The sequence below is a fragment of the Leptosomus discolor genome, chromosome 2 (genome assembly GCF_034619465.1).
Source record: "Leptosomus discolor isolate bLepDis1 chromosome 2, bLepDis1.hap2, whole genome shotgun sequence".
Classification (NCBI taxonomy): domain Eukaryota; kingdom Metazoa; phylum Chordata; class Aves; order Leptosomiformes; family Leptosomidae; genus Leptosomus; species Leptosomus discolor.
In genome coordinates this window covers 12,998,673-13,023,077 of record NC_141392.1, presented here as the reverse complement: position 1 = coordinate 13,023,077, position 24,405 = coordinate 12,998,673, and the positions used below count along the sequence as shown (strand labels likewise).

Sequence of the window (24,405 nt, the reverse complement as noted above, 5' to 3'; positions counted from 1 at the left end):
TGTGAAGCGATGTGCTTTTGACAAGACAGTCATACACAGGGCCTTTCCTGAGTCACCAGAAACTCTAGGTGTAAGTTCAGCCTCAAGGAAAATTCTTTATGAGTCATTTCTATGCTAGTGGGCAAATGCAAGGAGGCCGGGGTGGGGGGCAGAGGGTGAGTATAAAATAATAATAAAAAAATTGTGCGTCTGAAATGTGTTTAGAATGGTCCTTCTAATCTTATTGCTTTATAAAGTCTCATTATAAACATTATAATATCATTACCTTAGAAGCAAGTGTTCCAGGTCATTAGCAAAGCACTTTAAGTGAGGATTCCATTTCCTTTCTCATGCTAAAGGTCAGCACCTTTTGTTTATGAAATAGAATCAACTGTAAGGGTAATTTTTCAACTGGTAAAGATGGTTTCTTATGATAAAAATAGGTCTTTGCATGGTTGTTTCTGACATGCTTAGATAATTATGTAATTTAACGCTAAGGAAGGTGTTGGTTTTGTGCGTTTTTTTTAAATAAGTGTTAGACTTCATCATTACCTATAGTAATCAACATTCAAAACCATTTACATAATGACAATATTGCATATTGCTTCATATTGCTTCAGCTATGAGGCTGATAACGTCACGTTCCACCAGACATGAAGTATTTTGGTCTCAGGTTTTGCTTTAAAAGCAAAGTGCTTGGTTTTTCTCTTTTTTTTTTTTTTTTTTTTTCTTTTTTGGAAAGATTAGGATTGGGGAGACATAAAAATGATATTTGTATGTTGGCAGTGGAGATGGGTGAATAATTTATCGTCATATCTCACTGGCCACATAGTACTGATGATTGACACTGTGCTGCTGGTATAAAGGATTTTACCGTCAGCTCTCATGGTTTCTAACTGAGAGTATAATAAGCCAATTTACAGAAGACTACAGACTGTGATAACTTCATCAGAGGAAAGCAGATAAGCAGTGAACCCTTTGCTAAACCTAAATACTAATCTGCATTTGGTTAAACAAGTGCTTTTGCAGAGACAGCTGGAGTTTATTCAGTTTCTTCCTTTATTTCTAGAGCCTGAGGGCATGTTCCCTCCAGAGGTTGTCATCATCAACAGTACAGCTGTACGTGTCATCTGGACATCGCCTTCAAACCCGAATGGTGTTGTCACGGAGTACTCTATCTATGTAAATAATAAGCAGTACAAGACTGGAATGAATGAGACGGGGTCCTTTCTTTTAGCAGATTTGTCTCCTTTCACTGTATATGATATACAGGTTAGAATATCTTTACTGGGTTGCAAAATATACTTTCATTTTACTTAAAATATGTGTATGTCCAAGAGGAATATTGTTTTGTAAATTTCTTTACATACATGGACATATATTTGCACTGTTGTTTGTATGCATATACATAAAAGGCATAAACTTATTTTCAGCATATTTTAGGTCTGTGTACACTTTTCATAATACAAATTTCCATTATCTTTTTTCAAACCGTCAAAACTCCATTTACTTTCCCCTAAATCCTCTGTGCTACAACATTAGCAAAACCCCAACATATATTACAAAGAGGCAAAGATTCTACTCCTACTCATTAAAAGAAAATTGCAATTGTTTTAGAAACATCAGGCATGCATAATAGATCAGCACAGAGAAATAATGATGTTGCATTTGTCATCCTTTTATGATTTTTTTTCTCCTTATCCTAAGGAGGAAGCAAAGCTGATCTCTGAAATCACAGTGGTACTTTTTATGCTATTAATAAGTACAGTGTTTTTTCTTTGCTTTTCCCTTTCTCTATCTTTGCCTCCCTATCCATATATCTGATGAAAGGCAAAATACTGTGGGCAGAATAAAAAACCCCAAAAGAATAAACAATAACTTTCTATCCTTAGGTTGTATTAATATATTGGAGAAATGCGATTTAACACTTAATTCTAACTCTTCCTATCTATGTCGTTCAGGTTTGGTTTCCATCATATATGAGAAGGGCTTAGCAGTCCCATGTATACTCTGTTCTGAAAATTTGCTTCCAGTTCCTACATGCCATAAATAAACATCGCAGACAGGCATACCGTAACGGATTTCTGTGTTCCAGCCCCTCTGAAACAGCAAACCTCCATCCATGAATACACATATGACTTTCCGAATGCCGCTTGGAAACACATTTGTCTTTTCTCAATAACAATGCAAATTCAGTGTACTGCCTCACTTATAGACCCTCTATATTAATTTACTATGGCTACCTTCTGTTGCTTGAGATGTTAATTATTCTCTTCTGCTTTCCTGGTCTTTATACTGGACTTACAGTCTCATCAATGTGTTAGGTAAAACCAAAATAAGCTGGTTTTTTTTTTTTTTTCTTTTGATTCTTTTTCTCCTTGCCCTGGAAGAGTATTATCTTGAATGCATGTGCATCTCACTGGTAATCTCACTGCATTATCTTTCTTTTTTTGTGCTTTTTTCTTTTGAGTAACTTCTCTGCTGACAACACAGAATCAATGTTACCATTCTTCACCTGTTATTTCACTTTGCCTCTGCTTAGTTTAATCCCAAGAACTGAAGGAATAAGTTTTTATTTTTGTGGCATTTTTCATGACAAAGTATATGATACCTGTTTGCATTTTTCACTTTCAATTTTCCAGAATAGACACAAAGGAATACAAAGTTACAAATTAAGGAATTTTATCCTTATTTTTATATCAGAATATATTGTAGGTGTAGAAAACTCACTCAAGGCCCCAAATCAAAGTACATTTTTTTCAGTGTTGTGTACCAGATTCTACATATACATGCAGAAAAACAATTGCACTGCAACTCTGTTGGTGATAATTTAATAGAGAGCAATTAGTGTCAGAGAGCTGCATGTACCCTTTTTCTGAAAATGGTGTGGGAAAATGTGATACAGCATGGTGTATCTCTCGTAGATATCTCAAAGCTGCAGTGTTTTCCTGGCTGTATAGAATCTGTTAAATAGAAAATAATAAAATCTTGGGTGAAGAGAGAACTCTAAATAAGTAGCAGAGCTGAATAATTTCTGCAGCTGAGTATGTAAAACTCTTGTTCTTCTTCATCAGATTGAAGCCTGCACGGTGTATGCCTGTGTGAGAAGCAATGGGACCCAGATTACAACTGTGGAAGATGAGCCAAAGCAGCTGTCAGCACCCATTATTCACGTAATTGGCTCAAGGTATGATGCTATAGGTGGCTTTCATATATCAGAGTGATTTGTAGCTGGAATGGGGACCAGAACGTAACGTTGTCTTCTCTCAATTGAATAAGGTGCATAAAAGGATTCAGTATACACACTGAAAACATTTTTCATGGTTGTTATTTTTGGTCTTGGATTTTTTGGCCAAAAGAGCAATTGAAGAAATCTCACCCTTGGTTGATTGTACATACCCATTTGGGTATCGCTGTGCTCTGATAATAAATAAAGCATAAGTGGAAGTAGTTAAGAGAAGAAGTGTAGAGGAATGAAAATTATCACATTTTGCTGTCAGTTAAGAAGAGGAAGATTAATGCTCAGGGAGCAATGTGGTGCTGATAGTGGAAACTTAGAATAATTATGGGTAAAAAAAGTCACCTATCACAACAGTAAGAATTAGTAAGCTATCTTTAAAGGCATGCATATCTGTGTCTCCTTGAACCACTGCTTGCAATCTGCCTATCCACTACCTCCACAGGCATGGGCAAGCTTCTTAATTGCAAAGGGAGCATCAGATTTGCAGTCCTTAGAAGCAGCCAAATCGTAACATATAGAGTGATTCTTTGGAGTTAATATCGTCCAAAGGCAGACTAAAACTCAGCTCACTAACACATTTTTCAGAATTACACCAACAATAAAACAGTTAGCCTCCTGTGTTTATGTTATTGTTCATGTGATTTTATTACACTTCTCGTGGAGTATGCTCATTAGCAGTGTTTCTTTTATGGAAAGAAAAAAATCATTTTTTTAAACAACAAAAATTTAACATCTGAGCCTTAAGAAATGGCCAGCTGAACGGATTTGCTTCTCCAGTCTTTTAAGGACTTTGGTTTGCTGTTTATCATTTCTACATTTTGCTTGAATTCAGCATTTGTCTCTGTATAAGGGTGAAATTAAGCTTGCTATTTTTCTGTCACATGTGCAGATATACTCAAAGCTTGTTTGATGATAAGAACTCAATTCAGGATCTCATCTTTTGCCCTTGGCTTTAACTTATGTATGCCTTTGTCTGTATTGTCTGTACTGCAAACACTTATGCATGTTTCTGCTATTATATATAGACTAAATATGTCATAACACATGAATGCAAAAGGATCAAAAATGCCTTCCTACTTTCTAATCTGCTCAGCCAGAAACAGACTCTGTTTCTACATTGCCTTTTCCTACATGTCATATTATCATCAGCTGTTCTTATATCCCAAAAGAATACTAACTACTGATCGATTGCCCGGACATGTCTGGCCGTGGCCTACACGTGCCCCGGGTAGTTCATTTATTTGCCACGGTGGATTTGCTAGAGTGGAATTTAATCAATAGCTAATTCATTAATTCTGGTCCTCGAGTATGTAGGGATTGTGCAGTATAAAAATGACTGGCTGGCTTCAGCTTTGATTGAAAGATGACAAACACTACAGCTGACAGCTTCAGGAGGTGCTGGGCTGAATATGAATGTTGCTTATTTATCCTCCATAAAAGAAAAAGCTTGGGCAAAAAAAACAGTTTGTGTAGACAAGAGGACATTTTAATACATATCTGTCATCAGACAGAGAAAAAAGGCATTTCTAAAGTATAGGCTCATGGGATACCTGAGATATAATACAGACTGTGCAGTTTATTGTCTTTAATTGGAATCATGGCGTTTTTCCCTCTTCTGAATCAGTTTGAGGGGGGGCTGTATTATTGATGAGAAGGCTGTAGGATAATGTCTTTGTAGCATTCACAAATAATTGTTTTAAAATTTGCCTCAAGGTGCTGCATGACATAAATTATAATTTCACTCACCAACTTCTTAGAAGTCTTTCTGATAGCAGCTCCATCCACACTGTTCTAATGAAGGTTATACCACTGGAGCCATTATAAATACCTTACTTTTCCACCCCTTACAGTTAATAACTCAGCTTCAGGCTGAAACTTGGCACAAAAGGTCGCAGTCCTGGAATGATTATTTTATAATGTCAAACTTCAAATAGAAAACAGTATGGGACCCAATCCTGAAGTCCTAAGTTAAGTTCTGGTTTGTTCTGTTTCTTGTCTGGGTTTGGGGGGTTTTTTGGAGGGAGGTGGAGAGATCACATTGGCCATGTTTAGGTAGAAACAAATCCTATTGAAATCACGTATGCTTTTTTTTTTTTGTAGTTAGGACCTCAGAGTTTGTCTTTATAGAGAAGTATTGTATTTTATTGCACAGTTTAGAAATTTCTCTGAGTACTGCAAGCATGTGGATGCTGACTTAAAGTCTATGTAGTGGATTAAATTCTTGTGGTGTGTTGGGAAATAGTTCATTCCCCTTCAGAATACTTTTCTTCTTTCTGTTTTTCCTTGTAATACAGCATGCTTACTTTTTTCTAATAACAATACTTAGTAGCAGCTTTGTTCCTTTCAGAAAACTGAGGCACAATGCAGATGAACCCTGCCAGCAGTTCTGTTCAGTGCTTAACTAAAAGGTTGATGGCTTTGAAAACAGCATGTGGCATAAACTAGGGAAAGTCCTTCATAGCCTCATGAAGAAAGAAAAGGCCCTTTATGTACCTTGGGGGGAACCAGAAACCCTGGTCAGGGTGTAACAGAAAACTCAAAGAAGATAAGGCCATGGGAGAAAAGCTAAGTGAATTCTTTGGTTTGATGTTCAGTATCATGGGGCTTAGGAAGGTTTTTATATCAGATGCTGTTTATGGGTGAATGAGCTGGAGGAATTATTTAAAATTATCATGTTAGTGAGAAAGTTTTCAGAACAAATGGATAAAACATATAGCGATAAATTGTTGAGATGAGGGTATTTGCTCAGGAGTTCTAAACAAGCTCAAATATGGAAGTGTCAAAACTACTGTCCTGTGTAAAATGTCCTTTAAATTGGTCTTGATATTGGGGGGATGGAAAATGAGACAACAGTGCAGATTTCTCCAAGGGGATCTGGGGAACTAAAGACCAGTACGTCTAATTTTCCATGCTGGGAAAATGGGCAAAAAGTGAAAAAAAGAAAGGGATTCATAACTATGTCAATAAACAAGAAATACTGGGGTAGATGGTTGTGGATTCATGTCCAGCCGATCTAAGACGAGATAACTAGAAATATCCAGAAGACAGGCAGAACACAAAGGTTTCTCACGTATGGTTAGTTTTATAGCACTTTCCTTAAAGTGTTCAAGACAGTGTTCCCATGGAGAAAACCTGATTGCTCTCCCTAATTTAGTAATGGGAGAAACAGCACAGAAAGATTTCTCTAAGTTGTTTGTGGCAACAACAGAAGCATAATGCTATTTATCAGACTCTCTGCACTGTATCATACTGCCTCTCTAATTATGTTAGCACTGCAGTCCACAATACAGCAAGTGCTTAACTCTTGTGCAATAATGTTGAAACACTTGCTCAGTATGTGTGATCCTCCTGGTGAGGAAAGTACTTTATCCACTGGCCATTAATAATAGCAGTGCTCCCTATCTCAAGAATGTCAGGTGAATCTTGTGATTTTTCTGTGATTTTGTTTAATTCCAGCTGCTGAAATTAAAGTCATTGAATCTTGATGTGATTTTTTAAATTTAACCCTTGTATGTGATGAGACCAATACAACATTCATTCTCAAGATTCAAAAGTGAAAGGTCTTGTTATATTTTCAATCTTCATGATTAAACCTTTACTACTGTGTTGAGAAAAAAAAAAATAATCAGGAAGTGTTTTCATGACTCATGGACACTTGAAGCTGGTGATACTTGAAGCAGGCAAAAAACAGAATTTCCTTTCCGCAGACTGGCCTACCAAAATGTATCTGATGTGATATAAAAACCCTGAAATACCGATATTTTTCGTGGACTTAAAAAAGGTAATATTTCTAGCTGGAAATGTTGGAAGGAATTGTTTTCACATGCTTGAACCAAAGGACTTCAGTTTGCTCTGTGGCACCAGAACCAAATACACCTTTGTGGATCCATTTGAAATTGTTCTTTATCCCCTGGAAGTGCTGCAGTGCCTCATGGACCTTGTAGTCTGAAGCAGCTTGTTTCTGTGAACCTGGTTAGGCTGCCTTTTCTGTAGGAGGGAGCCTCACTTTAGCATTTTCACCACATTGACAGCAGTCACAGAAGGGACTCATCCAGCATTTGAAATATCATAAATTGCACATGCTTGAAGTGAAGGTTTCTCTGGGCAGACAAGGACTGTGCTCCACATGCCAGCTGTTGTACATTCATCTGTGCCTAGAATTTGCAAGCCTGCTTCTGTAGTTCAGGCTGTGGGCACTTCTCAGCATAGACCAACTCCATTTTATCTGAGAGGGAGTAACCAGGGGATGAAGAGAACGAGAGGGTGGGCAGGCTGTGTCCCATGTTTCTGCAGCTGTATCAAATGCACCGTACGTTATACAGCTGGCTGCATGCTAAAGTGCCCATCATGTCCCATTAAATCTGCACCTCTCAAGAAGGTTTTCAGCTCAGCCTGGGGTATTTTGTCAGGTGGGGTTTGTCAAAAAGCCTCTGCAGTCCCGTGAAAACCCTACTGATTTTTTTTAAACTGAGATATGCATTGTTCTTGCTGTGGTACTTTCAAAACCACCACAGTTTGCCATGGGTGGCAAACATCAGAAGGTGTAGACATAACTGAAACATTGATAAAACTGTGAAGGAGTCTGCTTATCTGTGAGTCATTACTGGAAGGTCATACTGAGTTTTACTGGCCAGTGAACTCCCATGCTGCGTGATTTTCTTGTGCAGTTGCAGCTTTACACAATACCAGGCTATGTCCACTCCAAATGTGTATCTATAAATTGAATAATAATGAAGTGATTGCTTGTGAAAAGAAAAAAATACAGGCTGAGCTTTGCAGAAAAGTCAAAATGTTCAAATAGTTACATCAATTCTTAGGCCTAATTTGAAATTAGTTTCGAGAGAAACATGACTTGCAAAAATGCAAAAACTGGCACAATACTTTGAAAATGTACCCTGGAGGGTATTGCAGAAAGCAAATCATTCAAAAATATAACTAGGAATGCTTTCTTTGCTCCTGTGATCTCTACTGTGCAAAGACCAGGAGGGAGTTACAATGGTATTTGTAAAGGTTGAAGTACTACCCTTCTTTTCCTTTCATCTTTTTTTTTTCTGAAATTTTTACTATTTATTTTTGTACTTTTACATTTTTAAGTTAAGTCCTGTAACATTATTTAAATGTAGATCTGTGTGTGTGCATGAGTGTGTGTTCATGTGTATGTGGTAGAATATGTGGTGAATACAAAATAGCTATGTACAGAATATAGAATTAAATCTATAGTTCAGATGAAGGCCTTGGAATGATAATGATGACTCTACAAGTCACCTATGAAGTTACTCCTTCATAGGTGACATTAATTCCTGTCTGCAAAGGCTTATTGCTGTGTGTATTCCTCTGTTTATACCTCAAGGAAGTGAAATAATATTTCAGTTATTTTTAGTCTGTTAAGGTGTCAAAGTTTATCTTAGTAGCTGCTGTTTCACTGTAACATTTTCACTTTAAATTTATGATGTCACTGACATTCTGACAGTGGCTGTGTAATTGGGACTTGGAGATTAAAAGAGGTACTTGGAGCCTAAGTACGTACTGTGCAATGTTGTCAGTCCTCCTATTGATCTACATGTAGCGTTGGGATCACAGAATCACAGAATGTCAGGGGTTGGAAGGGACCTCGAAAGATCATCTAGTCCAACCCCCCTGCCAGAGCAGGACCACCCAGAGCAGGTCACACGGGAACGCATCCAGGCAGGTTTTGAGTGTCTCCAGGGAAGGAGACTCCACAACCTCTCTGGGCAGCCTGTTCCAGTGCTCTGTCACCCTCACAGTGAAAAAGTTTTTCCTTATGTTAATGTGGAACCTCCTGTGCTCCAGCTTGCACCCGTTGCCCCTCGTCCTATCACTGGCCATCACTGAGAAGAGCCCGGCTCCATCCTCCTGACACTCGCCCTTTACGTATTTATAAACGTTAATGGGTTCACCCCTCCGTCTCCTCTTCTCCAAGCTAAAGAGACCCAGCTCCTTCAGCCTTTCATCAGAAGGGAGGTGTTCCACCCCCTTCATCATCTTTCTCTCTACCCAAAGAGAGTCACGTGAAAGAAATTTTTGTCTTATAAAACATTGCAGAGTGGTTATGCAAGAAACGAAGTTTTTGTTTGAAATACCAATGTAAAATTTCTGCTTCAAATGCTGCTTTTGACATTTTTTTTTAAATTGTAATATTGAGATTTTGAAGCCAATATCTGCACATTTTAGTAGTGACAGGCATGATGCTGTTTAACATGATTTTTCCCTTAAGATAGATACTTTCTTCATTAAACTGATCATGGTCTGGTGTCAAACCTGAAATCAACTGTGGGATATTGTTTTACAGACAGTCTGTAAAATTGCAGTCATGCTTTTGCAGTCAAAGTCAGAAGTCTTGAGTCTTACTTGTGATAAACACTTGCATTTTTTACTTCTGATTTTATGTCAATGAAAATATTTAAGCACAGGAGGGAACTAGTGCTTACAGATGCTGTGATGAGTTCTTTCTTTTACTTCTGTATACATTTCAAAGCATTTTCGTATACAAAACATTTTTTGTATAATGTTTTTGAATGCAAGGAAGAGGCAAGATGAATACAAATCTGTTCTAAATGGCAACCAAGCATGATATGATTAAGCTGCACTGGTGATAACTCAGAGGGCAAGGTGTGGTCTTCTGTCCCCCAGCTGCCCGTCCTCTAGCAGATCCTACCTGAGAATGGAACCGTCACACCAGCCCTGACAATACTTCATGTACACCCTTGCTATAGCACCAGGAAGGCATACTGAGTCCTTTCTCCTACCACTGAAATAAAACAAGTAAAATGCTAGAAAGTTTATTACACATAAGCTTCCAGAAGTATGAATGAGATGTCTTTTAAATAGCAACCTTTAAGGACTTTGATTGCATGTGTGATTTATTTTCCCAGAGTATTATTAGCACATATTGACACTTTTTTCAAACTTTTACACCTTTCAGTTTTTAAAGCAGCTGTGAAATTCACCATCCAAAGGAACATTTTACATGCTTCAAAATATTTCACCCCATGTGAACTAGTATAAAAGGGAACTACCATATGCTAATCCTTTAATGTAGGATTCCATAGAAGCATAAATACTTTCAACAATTTAATAGATGTTAATTTTCTGCTTATTTTAGATCTCTTCAAATCAACTGGGCATCACCGGGACAGCCAAATGGCATTATCCTGGGATATGAACTCTTACGTAAAGCCTGGCAGAGGTGTACCCCACCAAAGACTTCAAGGAGCAGCAAAAGCAGTAGAATGTGTATCTCATTAGAATGTCAAAAGCATGAAAATATCTGTGGAGAAGTATGTTATCATCCAGAGTTGAAGGTACCTGTACATTCTTAAGTTAGCAATGTAATGAAAAATTATATTTTTAGGAATGTATGTTGACCAAACATCTTTAGTTATCAGAGGAAGGGAATTGGAGTGTAGTTCTCTTGCTATTTTAAAATCAAGGCTCTAATATGTGTCTTGAAAATTTTAAAAATCAAATGAATATTTGAGCTCAGTACAGGGATAGCTGTGCAAAAATCTCCAGCTGTGTATGTGAGTCAGCTGATGACAAGTGATTCTGCTGTCTTAAGTCTGTGATTGCTGACTTCATTTCAGAAGAAATGAGTTGGTTAGCATTTATGAATGTGTCTTGCATTAACACTTTGGTTTGGAGCAATAGCACAGTTCTGAAGGGAATCCCCAGATTGTTTTCATTTGCTGCATGCTGGTTCAGGCTAGAAGTGGTTTTAATACATGTGAACTAAGTCCCTTGCACAGGAAGCTAAGCTAGAACCTGTGTTTCAAAACCCCTTCAAATATCCTCCAGCTCTGGATGGGGACTTTAGGTTCCAGCCAGTCTGTGGACCACTTCACAGGCATACATCTGGAATTTCTTCCCTTCAGAAAGCTTTGCTCTGTGTGCACGTGCAAATGTTCTTTCCAAGGCATCAGGCTGCATCTAATCCAAAGTAAATCTCACAAGCTATGTGTAATGGAAGTTTGAGAAATCTCAGTACCAGCCTCTTGAATCCACTGATCCAATCCCATTGTGACAAATTACGTGGTGCGTATACATGTATATAGATTTCTGTATGTATTTTTGCATCCCACTTGGAACAATCAGTTTTGCTCAGCTGCGTGCCATAGATCACACACAGTAAAGTACTAGAGGAGATTCTTTGTCAGCTCAAGTACTCAGGTATCTGTGGAGCACATGGTGGCAGTTCATATGGCTCCTTTGGCATAAAATGATTGCATCGGACCTTAAAGGCCATAGGAAATTTTCTAGGTGTACAGAGAATTTCAAAAACACCAGTAAAATTATCAAGTTCCTCTCTGTGTGAGGAATTATTTCTCAAAGCCTGCATGGCAAATAGTGGTTATTAACATGACTTTCTGGGGTTCGCAGCCCCCCCCCCCCCCCCCCGCCCCAAAATTCCTTCTTGGCTAAATGCTTAATGACCAGATTCTCCAGTACAGAAAATCTATTTAGATTCAGCTACAAGTGGGTGGCTGCTACATGACAATGATGAGCAGCTCTGAATGGGATCCATTGTGATTTGTCAGATGTGCTTTTAAATTATGGCTATTTTCAGGTTAATCTTCATATGAGTTCCTGTTTAGGAGTAGGATCAATAGCGTAGCAGGAGTCTGTAATGGTTTTTATTGACAAATGAGGTAGAAAACTCTTAGTTTGAAAGTAAGATTTAATGTAATGAAATAGTGTACCTATTTGTCAAAGGCATCATCACATGTTCCATGACTAAAGCAAACAATATGTATTCGCAAGATTCCCTGTCAGACAAGACAGTAATTAAGGGAGTGAGTTATTTGCGGGGTTCAAATCAAAACATAAATTATTCCAGCCAACACAGCTTTGGCTTTTCAGTTCCCTTGAAAGCAATACTGTACTAAACATAGGTATTTCTGAAATCTTGCAAGTGAATTATGGGCAGTCCTTTGTTCTAAGAGGTAAATTTACTTATTTCAGGTTTTTAGCATGGTAGACTTTTTAATAGATCTTGGCATGTGTATGAGTTAAATTTGTATTATATTAATTTTAGAAGTTTTCTTCTCTGTTTATTTTTTCAGCCTTTGTGCTTTTATGGTAACTTTGAGCTCGGAGAACGTCCATTTATTTTTATAGCTTCCTGACTATCTAATTTTTTCTAATCAATTTTGCATTCATTTATTATAAAGGTCTCTGTGTTCTCAGAGACTGTGGTTAGGAGTTGGTGCTGTTTGTTAAGTAATGGGTGTATACTAAACAACTGGAAGGTCCATAGGAAACTGAACGCTCATACATAAAATGGCATGGGAGTAATTTTTGTGGGTGAATTGATTCAAATTCCCCTCCTAATACTTTGCCCAGGTTGCTATGTGTATCCACACTAGCCATCCAAAATGTCTGTAAGAGACATCTAGAGAGCTCCTGGCACATCCGTGTTCCTCTTAAACCAGTTTGCAACAGGGACAGAATAAGACCTTAGATGGCAGCCCCCGTCACACTTTTATAGAATTCACTGTCAGTCTATGCCAGCCGCAATGCTGAAGCATTTCTGCCAGCTAGTATATGTGGTCCTTAGATTCGACAGACTACTGGACAGAAGTGAAGAAAGCAACACTGAGCAGCATACACTTGTTCTGAAAAGAAAGCAGCAGTGCCAGCTGTTATTCACCATACCTTAATTGTACAGCCAAATGCAGAGAGATGACACTGAGAATTAAATGCTGAGTAGCTTAAATAATGTTCAGATCCAGAACAATAAATAAATGTTTTTTTTCATTTGGTGATAGACTGGTCAGCAAAAGCAGGCAGATTGTATATACATAGTTCTGATTGACAAATAAGTTGTGGAGTTCTCACTTTTGCTCAGGTCATTTATTGCACCTCGTATACAAGACACAATGGGTCTAATTTCCCTCTTACAATTTCCTTGAATTCAGAAGTATAAAGCAAGAGGAAAGCTAGACCTTTCATACAAAAATAATTTGCAGATATGTTATTGTGTTATTTATTAACACTTTCTCATGGATTTAGGGGTTGCATTTGGTATCAGCTTGCTATTGTAAGACACTGCAGTAAAAGAGGGTTTTGTTAGAATTTCTTATCTGCATAAAAGATCACCAAAATATAACCCCCTTCATCCATTGAAACCAAAGTGTTTCAGTAATAGGAATACAAGGCTGTGTTTTCACTGTGCAGCAGAGCAGGATGCAGAGACCCTTCAGATAACATTGGTTGAGTTGGGTGCAGCTAAGCAGCGCAGTTATAACAGAAAGGCAGTGCTAAATAGCCCGGGTGCAGGGTTGCGCTGATATATGCGTGCTGGGTTTGGGATCCAGGTTAGTATCTCTGCATAGCACTGTGCTGTGTACGTAAACTAACTTGCTCAGAGCTGCCTTGGGAATCTCTAAAAGACCAAATGACCTTTCCCTACAAGGAACATGTGTACATGCACATTCATGGGCTCATGTAGGCCTGATATTAAACCTAATGAAGACCAAAAAACACTCCTGCTATCTGAAATAATCTTTGCGTCAGGTCCCTACTTCTTGTTTCAAGTCGTTAGCCTGTTTTCTGCTTCAATGTTAGAAATCTTTGTTGTTTTAACTAGTGCTGTGCCTGGTATCCTTACTTTGGTGTTTGTAATCAGGCTTCGACAGATTTATAATGCTTGAGTGCAGAAAGAATTTAGGAAGGGGTTTTTCTGTGTGTAGTTTTGCAGAAAAGCTGAGAATATACTCTCATGGTGAGTTTTGTCAGCTGCCAGGAGGGTCGCTACATCTTATGTACCTTTTACAGTAACAGACCTGTGCTGCTTGGGTGTTTCCAAGCTGCCAAATTTGACAGTTTTTTCCTAGCTGTGTTCGGTAAGGTATGATCCATAACTCTATCCCTAGTTGAAATCTCAAAACAGACATCAGCTTACAGAGCACATATCATGAAAGCCGCAGAGATGTGCTTCAATTAACAAGGGAATGTGCCCTAGCTTCACCCATCACGGAGCGTAATCTCAGTACCAATGGGGAAGGCATTCCTGTATTATCCATGTAGCTACTGAATTGTCCTTCTGTTGTTACTGGCATCCTGAGGTGAACACTGAAAATGATGAGACAGGTACAGTAAAAAAGTAATTAAAATAACAGCATAAAGGCTAATAATTTCTGTACACAACGGATCATGAGTATGAACATCAACGGTTAAAAGGGTCCTGAATGAAGGTGTTAATACAGCTTCAGCACTTTTTATTTTCAGCAGTAACAAGCTGTATAAATCTGCAGTTAATGAACCAATCAAATATAACTCTGACATTACTAGGAAGTACGAGCTTACCCCTTTACTTATTGTAATTAACATGTGCCATTTATTAAAAACACCAGCAGGATTCCTTAAGGACAGGAGGAGCAAAAAGGTGGCTTCATAGCTAGCCTCAAAAGCATGATTTTCAGCAGTGAGAACTAACACAACTCGACACTGGTGAAGGATATTCTATCAATATTTACATAAAATTTACTATTAATGCTAGCAATATTGTGCAAATTCTTTTCAAGATCTTTCAGGCTTAGAGAACCTTTAAAAAGATAACATTTTGTGTATAGTGTGTGTTGTAACACACCTGAAAGACGGGAAATGAAACTCATTTTAGTAAGATAATATACAGTGATTTGTAACAGAATAACAATAATTTCTGCTCATGGATTTTAGATTTAAGGCTGTACCAATTACCAAAAAAGAACAGCAGTTTGAGAAAAGAAATGGGTAAGTATACTTAGCATAAAAGGGTGTCTATATAGATTCAGAGATATTTAAGTAAAAAAGAGTAAGCCTTGCTAATTTAAAATATTCCCTCTCACATGAGAACATGATGGGTCAATCATTACTCTGGTGTTTGCTCCACAGGCAGAAATTTTTAATGAACTCCTGTAGCTAATAGGAATTCCTTAGAGTGTTTTGTGAATTGCTATTTCACAAAGTGGCTCTGGCAGCAAGCGTTTGACAAGAAGGATAAACATGGCTGCCTAGCACATCTGTTTATTTGACTAAATCAGTCCTAGCTCAACTGGCATGTGTCCACAAGGCCAGATAATATCCTTCAGCAAAGTCTTCAGCAAGCAGGGGGATCAGAGATGACACAGTTTTAATTAAAAGAGAGTTGCACAGATAAGTTTGAAGTATTTTTAAAAATTGTTACAATACTGTGTAATCCTGCCTGCCAGATTTGATATCTAGTTACTCTGTGCTAGTGTCATGGCTGACTGGGCCTCTCTCAGGTATCGTAAGAAGCCTTTCTTTATGCCCACCCCTCCCAGGTCCTGTGCTTCTGGGTCACAGTCCCTCTGTGGGCTTGGATGGGAGGATAACTACAAGATTAATTTGTGAATAACTCAGTCTACCAATATTTTTAAGGGCTCCCATGATAGCTAAGGATGAACATCTTGTATCATCTGCAAAGATCTTCTGGTTGGCAAGCATATGTCAAGCATTCAACCCTCTGTATGAGGGTGAGATCTCTGACCTGCCTAAAATGTTGGTGTCACTGTATCGGATCGCTACAAGGCTGCTACTTTCATGTACACGGTAACACCATCCAGTTGGGACTGTCACTTTTAGATCTAAGAGGATGAGATAATAATAACCTTTTGCCACTATAACTTTCAATCCAGCTGCTTTTCTTCTTTGTGTATGACATAATTTTATCATTACTTGAATGCATTTGTTTTATGGATTGATAATGCAGAATCCTTGGGCTGAATATCAATGCAAATAGAAACTAACTGTCTTTAGAGGACTGCCAAAAAAGTGTTATTTAACAATTTACATCTGACTGCAGAGGATGTTATGGGGCTACATGATAATAGCACCAACTATATCAATTGGTAATGCCAGATGAGAGTCTGAATGCGTTTTAGAGCTGACTGGACCCATTTTTGGAAACTGTCTATAGGGTATTGAGAAATACTGAGGATCTTAAATAATTTTTAACAAGGAAAAGTAGCAGCTGAAACTACCGTAACATACCTGGATGTTCAGCTGAGGATTTTTTGAGGGAATTCAAGAGGAAAAGGAGAGGCACTAGTAATAATGCAATCTCACAAATTGTGTTCCAACCACAATGTTTTAGAGTTAGTACTAAAATACACACAGCAGCTCTTTCTACTGAGGATTCACAAGAGAAGGGGCATTTCTCAAAACTGGAAGCATCACATTCAAAGTAAAATGGCTGCTCAAGCGTTTGAACCTGGATAATGCCAAAGATGTGCAAGTTTCCTTATCTGAAAGATGGAAAGATTGTGTTCAGGTGAAATTTGGGTGATGTGCATCACTGAAAAGGAGACAGTACGGGAATGACAAATGAAATCCATGATAAGAAGAGAAATTTGTCTAGACAGATCACAATCTGAAGTGGCACATAAATTGGGACTTAGAATGTGTGAGGAACGTGTATTTGGCCTCCTTTCACGCAGGCAGGTACAGCCTTTACTGCCCCTGGTGTCTCAGGCTCAGGATGCAGCAAAAAGGACAGGACAGAGTCCATTTTTTACGAGTGTCAAGAATTGTTGCCAAATGTGATCTATTCTGAGGACAGTGGCACGATAGTACTTGATTTGATATTCTTAAGAATGCTTTTAAATTACTTGGAAATACAGAGGGACCAGGTAATCTTCTAGGTTGCTTTGGAGCCAATCGTAAATGAAATAAAACTCAGCCTGAAGTGCATGCCAGTCATAAAAAAGTATCCAAAAGATAGGAAGCACAGAAGAGGTGTAAAGCAGAGTTTTATTTGACATCTTAACTAATGATCTGGAAGAAAGAACAGTAGGTTAATTAAATTCATAGATTGGATTATATTACCAGTGACAAGGTGGACAGCAAAATAATATAACAGGACCTACAGAGACTCTAAATTCCTGAACAGAAAATGACAAAATTCAGCTACATTGGTAGTCTAAAACAGATGCTGAATGAGAAAGTGTGCTGGAAAAGCAAAAGACTGTGTGGCAATTCAAAGCATACAAGGTTATAAAACCTCAAAATATAACGAGGAAACAAGACCACCTTCTGCCCTCCCTTATGTTAATTTTTGGATGTTATTTTTATGTATTGTAAATTGTAACTTCAGAACCTAATCTAATACTCCCAAGGGTGATTAAGTAAAGGCCATTCAAAAGTGAACAAAGCAAAGCATCATCTTGCTGAAGTCAGGAAGAATTTGTTTATGACTTAAGAAAAGTCACAATATTTTTTCTATATGTATATATTTGTGTTAATATTATAAATGTAATACAAATTAGATGTCCTGAGCTTAGTAATACACATTTTTTTAAATTTTTTTGTCAACTAGTAATTAAAGTACCTAGCTAAACAAAAGATCCTTCTAGAGGAACACTTTCTTTCTTTGCTGCTAACATAACCTGACGTAGAATGTGGTTAAAGGCAGGAGTGGAAGTGCTCCACGTCAAAAGAAAACGAAGGAGCAACTCTGCTCTAACGTCTGTGCTGTACTGCCAACTGCATTGTCTGTCTAGCTGTAAGAGGCATCGTTCTGGCTAATGCAAGTTGCACTGACTGTAGGTTCTGAGTTTACAATTTTTACAATGATTCTACTGGCTATTCTATGTGATTTGCTGTGTATACACCGTGCCACTCCATCGACACAAGAGTAAGTGTACAAATAATTATTTGATTGTTCAAGCGTATAATTTTCTCGACAGCACCTGTAAAGAAGTCCACAGTTAAAAGGCCTTTTCAAAATTCATTTCCATGTAAATTTCCTCTTGAAAAAAAAATCATTATATAAATATTATTCTCTTGAGATCACATTGTCTGAAGAACTGTGGTCATAAATAAGTGATCGTGTGCTATAAGAAGAAAATTCCACTTATTTTTATGTGAAAGAAAACCCAAGAGCTCATATTGGGAAACACTGCTTTTTTAGTTGTAAGGGTTTCAGAGTACATGTTTCATCATAAATGAATACGTAAATAAATAAATAAATAAATAAGAGCTGGGAAGAAAAGGGTAAGGTGATGGTAGATTATATCTACATATTGCAATCTACTCCACATTGAGAGACTCAAACAGCCTGCAAGGCATATGAAGATGATTCATATTAATGGACTGTTTTATTAAGGTACAGTATGGTCGAAGGCCACAAAATGGCAGCATTCTGTCAGATATACAGTAGTTTATTGAAGTCTGATAATGCTGGAGGGCAGAGGATTTTAGCCAAGTTACATTTTATTTGGCTGCAGTCATATTAGTTGTCCGTACTAGGATGTGTTGTATGCATTTCCCTTTACATTGTTTTCCCAGAGAACACATTATGGCCTGTTTAACAGATACTGCCTTACTCATTTTTATTTTTATTTTTTTTAACTACTTCTAGGTATGTTGTAATGGGATTCTGCACGACAATAAACCTGGCTTCCAGTGCTGCGAAGACAAGTACATTCCATTTATTCTTAATTCACCAGGGGTTTGCTGTGGTGGTCAGATACATGCTGCGCAACCGAAACATCAGTGCTGTGGTGGTTATTACACTAGGGTGTCAGTAGGTAAGAGACAACTCCCTTCCAGTCCTTGAAAGTAACAAAACAACAAAGTTGATATATCTGTTAAACCAAGGAGAATGAAAACACAGCAGTAAGCGTGGGATTTATCAAGATTTCTAGATGTTTTTGAGACTTGTGTTCAGTGGGATAAGCAAAGAAAATTGCACTGGTTTTGTCTTCTAAACACAGGACACTGTTTATACAAGAAAGGCTTAATTGATGAAACCTGATGATTGGGTCATTTCCCAGAGAACTAATTTATGCCAAACTATACTTAATTGCAGTAAGTGCTGCATAATGGGGAGGGCAGTTCTGCTTAATAGGAACACCATCAGGCAATTTAGTGGTGCGGTTTAGTTCTCTGCTTGACTTGACCCCAGGTGATTTTCCCTAGCCATTTCTTTTGCAGAACAATTGTTAGCATCGGGGTTGATATCATGGATTACGTCACTTCTACTTGTTTCTGCATTGTCTACTCTTTGTTTCTACCAGTGTTACAGATCAAAGTACACATCCCACATGTATTATCTTTGATGGACATTTATCCTTTTCTTAAGGCTGATCATCTCTTATTCTCAGAACTGTTTGGGAAGTTTGCCAAAACTGTGCTTCTGTGCTATTGTCCAGAGTTTAGTTTCCAGTTTGTCGGAGGTTTTTTTGACAGGGAGAGGGGAGGAGAAGGGGGAGGAGAGCCCTTTCAGGGGGCAGTGTTCAGAGCATATATCTCTTTGTAGGCAATTGTCAGGTCAGGAGCTAAAATGCTTCCATTACTCATGAGCTGGCACACATTCCCTAGGCTCAGAAATGCTTGAATTTTTGCCAACACATTCAGCACATCCCAAGTTCTGATCCTTTGAAAAGTAATTCATATATCACAATATTAGAATGCCTTCCATGATGTCGTCAGAAAAATGCTATCACATGGAAGAACCAGAGAAGAGTATTTTGCTGGCCTCATTATTCTCAATGTACTGAAATGGAGAGATTATACTGTGACCTCTGTCCCCATCCAGTGGTCTATGTTAACTAGCTTAATGTTGTTTACATCAAGAAAGAAAAGCACAGTGAAACAAAACGTCTTATGTCTGAAAGTAGTTCTTGTTCAGTCAGCAGTCCACAAGCATGAAAAAGTGAATGTTTGAACATGATTTTAAACAATTTTTTGTTTCTAAATATACTTGCTGCATTCTCTTTTTCCCTACTCTAAAGGGCAGCAACATGAACAATGTTGGTCACTTTTTTCTTTTTTATTTTTATAAATATGCTAATAACCTCAAGCTAAATGTTAATGTGGGTCATTCTTTGATAAGGATAACAATTAACTGGTAAGAATGCATGGTAGTTTTCAGAGAGAGAACATTTTCAAGCCTAGCTTGGAATGGATCCCATTTTGAGAGGTTAATGAGAAGGTTACTGATCCTTTGTGTCTTATGTCTAATAGTTCTTTAAAAAAAAAAAACAGTTTTATTTCCAATAGATGTAAGCTACATTCTCTGTTTTAATACTTTCTCTGTGTAGCAACTAAATTAGATTCCAAGGAATGCTGGAAAATATGATGAAGTATCTAAACAGATTATATCTATTATACTCTAAAAATTTGTTCTCATCTTTTTTTGTTTCTTATTGACTTTATTTGATAAAGTTATTTATACAGGAAACACTCTAAGCATACATATTTCCCAGATGTTGTTTGGCCAGCTTGATAGCTCTAGATGTGCTGAAGCACACTGGGCTGAAGGCATGAAGATTACAAATTAGGAAGGCAGGAATCTCAGTTTCTGAAACAGTAGTGCACAAAGAAGTGCAAACATCCATCCCAGAACTAAGATGGGAGGAGAGATTCGTAAAGCAGGGCAGAACAAATAATGCTGCTACCACCCAGGCACCTCTTTGACAAGGAGCGGGGGGATGGGGGGAAGGAAAACAGTGCTCAGCTGTTACAATCTCATCACGTGTTTATTTCTGACAAAAGCTGCATTGGATTTACGGCTTTCTGTCTGTAATTCCCAACTTTTTAGAAGAAAAGGACTTCAGGTATTACTTTCAATGAGAAAAATGAGTTTTAAAAATCAAAACACGTTTCTTTTATTAACAATCAGGAATCCAAATACTTTAATCACCTCTATTACCCACCTTCAATAGCAGAAGAAAAACCCTACTCCTTCCAAATTACCTTTGAGCCACAGAAAACATTGCAACACAGAAAGATAATAAAAAAATGTAACTTTTAGAACACTGGATCAGATCAAGTGCAGACACTAATGAATGAAAATTATCGCCATTTACCACAATTTTTGCATCCTTTATGGCAATATCTACTCCACTCATAGCACACAGTTTAGCCCAGCCCAGCCCAGCGCACCATTATAGTGTCAGTCTCATTAGCAGTCTTATCCTAAGGCCTTTTCCTGCAAAAGCTGATGGTTTTGCTTAAGTAGCAGCCAAGACCACTGATTGTGATGGTGGTATTTAATTTTTAGGGTGCGTTTAATCCTTAAGTTCTTTGGGAGAGGAAGTCCTGAACGACACTGAAAAACTCTTTAAGCAATGTGAATTTGTCCTTCAAAATAAGTTTGGAATGATTTTGGAGGAGACAAGGAAATTTTTTGCTGAGAATATATAGGCTGACTATTCTGTTAATTGTAGCAAGTACGATCTCTCTTTACTGTGTAGCAGCCTCTACTTAAAGGTTTTCAGCTGTATATTTACCATATTTACAGAAATTATTGTTGTTGTTCTCAGTTTGTATTTGTCATGCTTGCATTTTGATGTCTTGCAGAGTCTTGGCTCTGAATTAATAAATGGATGTTTCTTTAATTTTATAGCATTCTAAAGTACCAAGTGATTCCATACTTTCACATGGAGTATTTTGTACATGAAGCTACTGGTGCGTGAACCTAGACTTACTGCTATCAGAAAGCCTCTCTGGGATTTCAAGAGCTACAAATGCATAAAATCTTTAATTTTATTCTTAAATCAACAGGAGAAGTATGTTGCCCTAACGAAGAGCAAAACAGAGTTTCAGTTGGAATTGGTGACTCTTGCTGCCAGGGGATGCCTTACTCCACGTCGGGCGATCAAATTTGCTGTGGTGGATCCCTCCATGACAGTTTCAATCAGCAGTGCTGTGGTGGAGAAGTCGTAAGCACAGACTTGGTCTGCTGTGGTGATGAAAAAGACGGGACTGCACACAGACCTCTCACAGGTAGGTGATAAGTTTTCAAGATAAAAGAGTCTTCATCTTCCTAAATCTCTTGTGACAATGACCGTTCAGTGGTGACACGCTCAGATTTAAGGTGTGTGTGCCAATTTGTTAAAATGATGTTGCACTTTACTCACCTATTCTGACAGAATGCAAAATGGTGAGCTTTCAATAACCCTTCTTTGCCTTTGTCCAAAAGCTGCAGGGGCTGGAGACACCAGAAATTCTGGTTTCTGGAGAAATCAGAAAACCAGGAGTGCATGATCTTTCATTATGCCAGTCAGGAAATAGGACCAATCCCTCTCAATGAGTACAGCAGAGGTTAGATTTGGCCGCCTTGTGCTACCAGGCATCCCAGTGCAGGGATTTTCCATTTGCTCTGAAGATATGGCATTAGTCACCTAGAAATTGAAGATTATGATGCTACCTTCTTGGTGGTCTGTGTCCCTCACTTGTGCATCTACATAGGGGTAAACCTGCTGCAGTTTAAAATTAACAAAATGCAATCCCTAGCAGTAGTCACTTGTTCATCTAGTGTATCCCATTAATCTCTTGCACACCATAGGAAATTACTCCATCTCTCAGAGGTACAAACTGAATCCTACTTCCTTGTAAAGCACTCTCTGACTAGCTGGTGACAGAGATTTGGAGGTATTATTACAAACCCTATTCAGGTATTTTCATGTGTCTTTTCTTTCCACAGTTATTAGACAAATTACATACCATCAGCCTTAGGCTTTCTCAGCCTGACAAAAAGACTTCAGAAACAATTGCAGTCTCAAAGGGGAGCCCAATTTAAAAAAACACAGGAATAATGAAGGTTTAGTACCCAATTCTGCTTGGTGTACAAAGATGAGTGATGCAGTGCTTTCACCATATGCATACCAGTTTGAGCCTCTAGCTGTACAACTAAGGGTCTTAATATATAACTAAGAATCCAGATCTGAAGGCTGAACTCCTTCTTTCCCCAAAAACGAGCTCTATCTTCAGCTTATTTTTTGTATTCACTGGATCGTTCAGCCACTGTGGTATTAGGAGTACCCTAGCTCTGTGTTGGGCTAATCAGAAGAGCCATTGCAACGCTTTCTGCAGTTTCTATACTACCCTTCCCTTCCAGTGGTGACTCATGGAGTGTATGCTGTGAACAGCACCGCTTGCATGATTTTAGCTCCCCCTCACTGTGATCCCTAATTGTGTCTGATCTACAGCATCTACGCAGGGCTCACAGTATCAGCTCTGAACAAGGCCCTCTTGCATAGCCGTTCATTGTGTGGCTGCCACAAGACAGGGCTGGCTCATAAAACATCTCTTTATGTACTTTATTACTTAAACTCTTTTATTTGCCTGCAGGAGCCCTTTAACAAAATCACATTGAATTGACTTTCTCACACCAAATCAAATCTCCCTGGTCCCAGTTCAGTTGTCTTTGTCAATATGTATTTTATAAATGGAGTGAATTAACAGATGCTGTTGGAACAGAACTGCTGGGGTAGCGTTTATGTTTTTACTGCTCTCTCTGGGCAGATGAGTTGTGTAGGAGTGTAATACAGGTATCTTGGGATGAAAGTTATGTTCTTCATTTCAGTATATATGTATTCTTAACATTTTTTTCCTTAAATATATATATTTTTAAAACCTTTATACCCTTCTTTTTTAAATGTGTTTAGCCTATAGCACTCTATCATTTACACCATTTTTCTTGAGAACGGGTCAGAATGACATTTTTTTTTGGTTATTAAAAAAGAAAACAGTGGCTTTTTCATCATTTCATCACAGGTTTTCTGTGAGGACTTTATGCTGTGAGCCAGCTGAACACAAATACAGGTTTGAAAGATGAATTAACACCATACTAGAAAAGAGATGGTATTCTTTTGCATTAAGCATAGAATAGATTGTGGTTTCTTATCATATCATATACATCATGCTCAATAGGTTTTTGCTTAATTTCTTAGAGTAATTCAGTCTTGCTAAATACATCATGAAAATGCACAAGCCAGGCACAAAAATCTACCTGCTCCCTATCCCTGTTATTATAATGATTCTAATGGAAAAAATACTCTCACATAAAAACATAATTTACTTATCATTGGCAAACGTATAAGTAGAATTTTGCAAGAACATGGTAATTGGAAAGCTGATCTCATTGTCTAGAAGGGGAAGAGGTAACAGCGGTGGCTTTATGCAAAAGCTGAAATGCTTCTGAAGCTCGGTTTCGTAGTTGGCAATGAATGCCATGGTTAAAAATAGAATGACAATTTGAAGCTTTTGTTTGGGAGTTTTAGTTCCTTGAAAAAAATCACACAAGAAAAACATGATGACTGAAAGTGCAAGCCTTCTGCACAGCCTTATTGTTGCATGACCAGTTTGAAAGCAGTGTGTTTCTGCAGAATCTAGACCCAGGTTAGCACCGAATATTGGTTTAAGGGCTTGCATCGTAG

At 38.0% G+C, this 24,405-nt stretch overlaps 1 protein-coding gene across 1 annotated transcript in view; it reads left to right on the top strand.

Moving 5' to 3' along the window:
• Nucleotides 1-24,405, top strand: part of USH2A (usherin) — a 395,830-nt gene that overhangs the window by 286,441 nt on the left and 84,984 nt on the right. Inside the window, exons 45-49 of the mRNA XM_086460628.1 lie at nucleotides 1,049-1,251; nucleotides 3,054-3,166; nucleotides 10,344-10,542; nucleotides 18,600-18,768; nucleotides 21,749-21,970. Coding sequence (XP_086316754.1) covers nucleotides 1,049-1,251; nucleotides 3,054-3,166; nucleotides 10,344-10,542; nucleotides 18,600-18,768; nucleotides 21,749-21,970 — 906 coding nt within the window. The remainder of the gene's footprint in view (nucleotides 1-1,048; nucleotides 1,252-3,053; nucleotides 3,167-10,343; nucleotides 10,543-18,599; nucleotides 18,769-21,748; nucleotides 21,971-24,405) is intronic.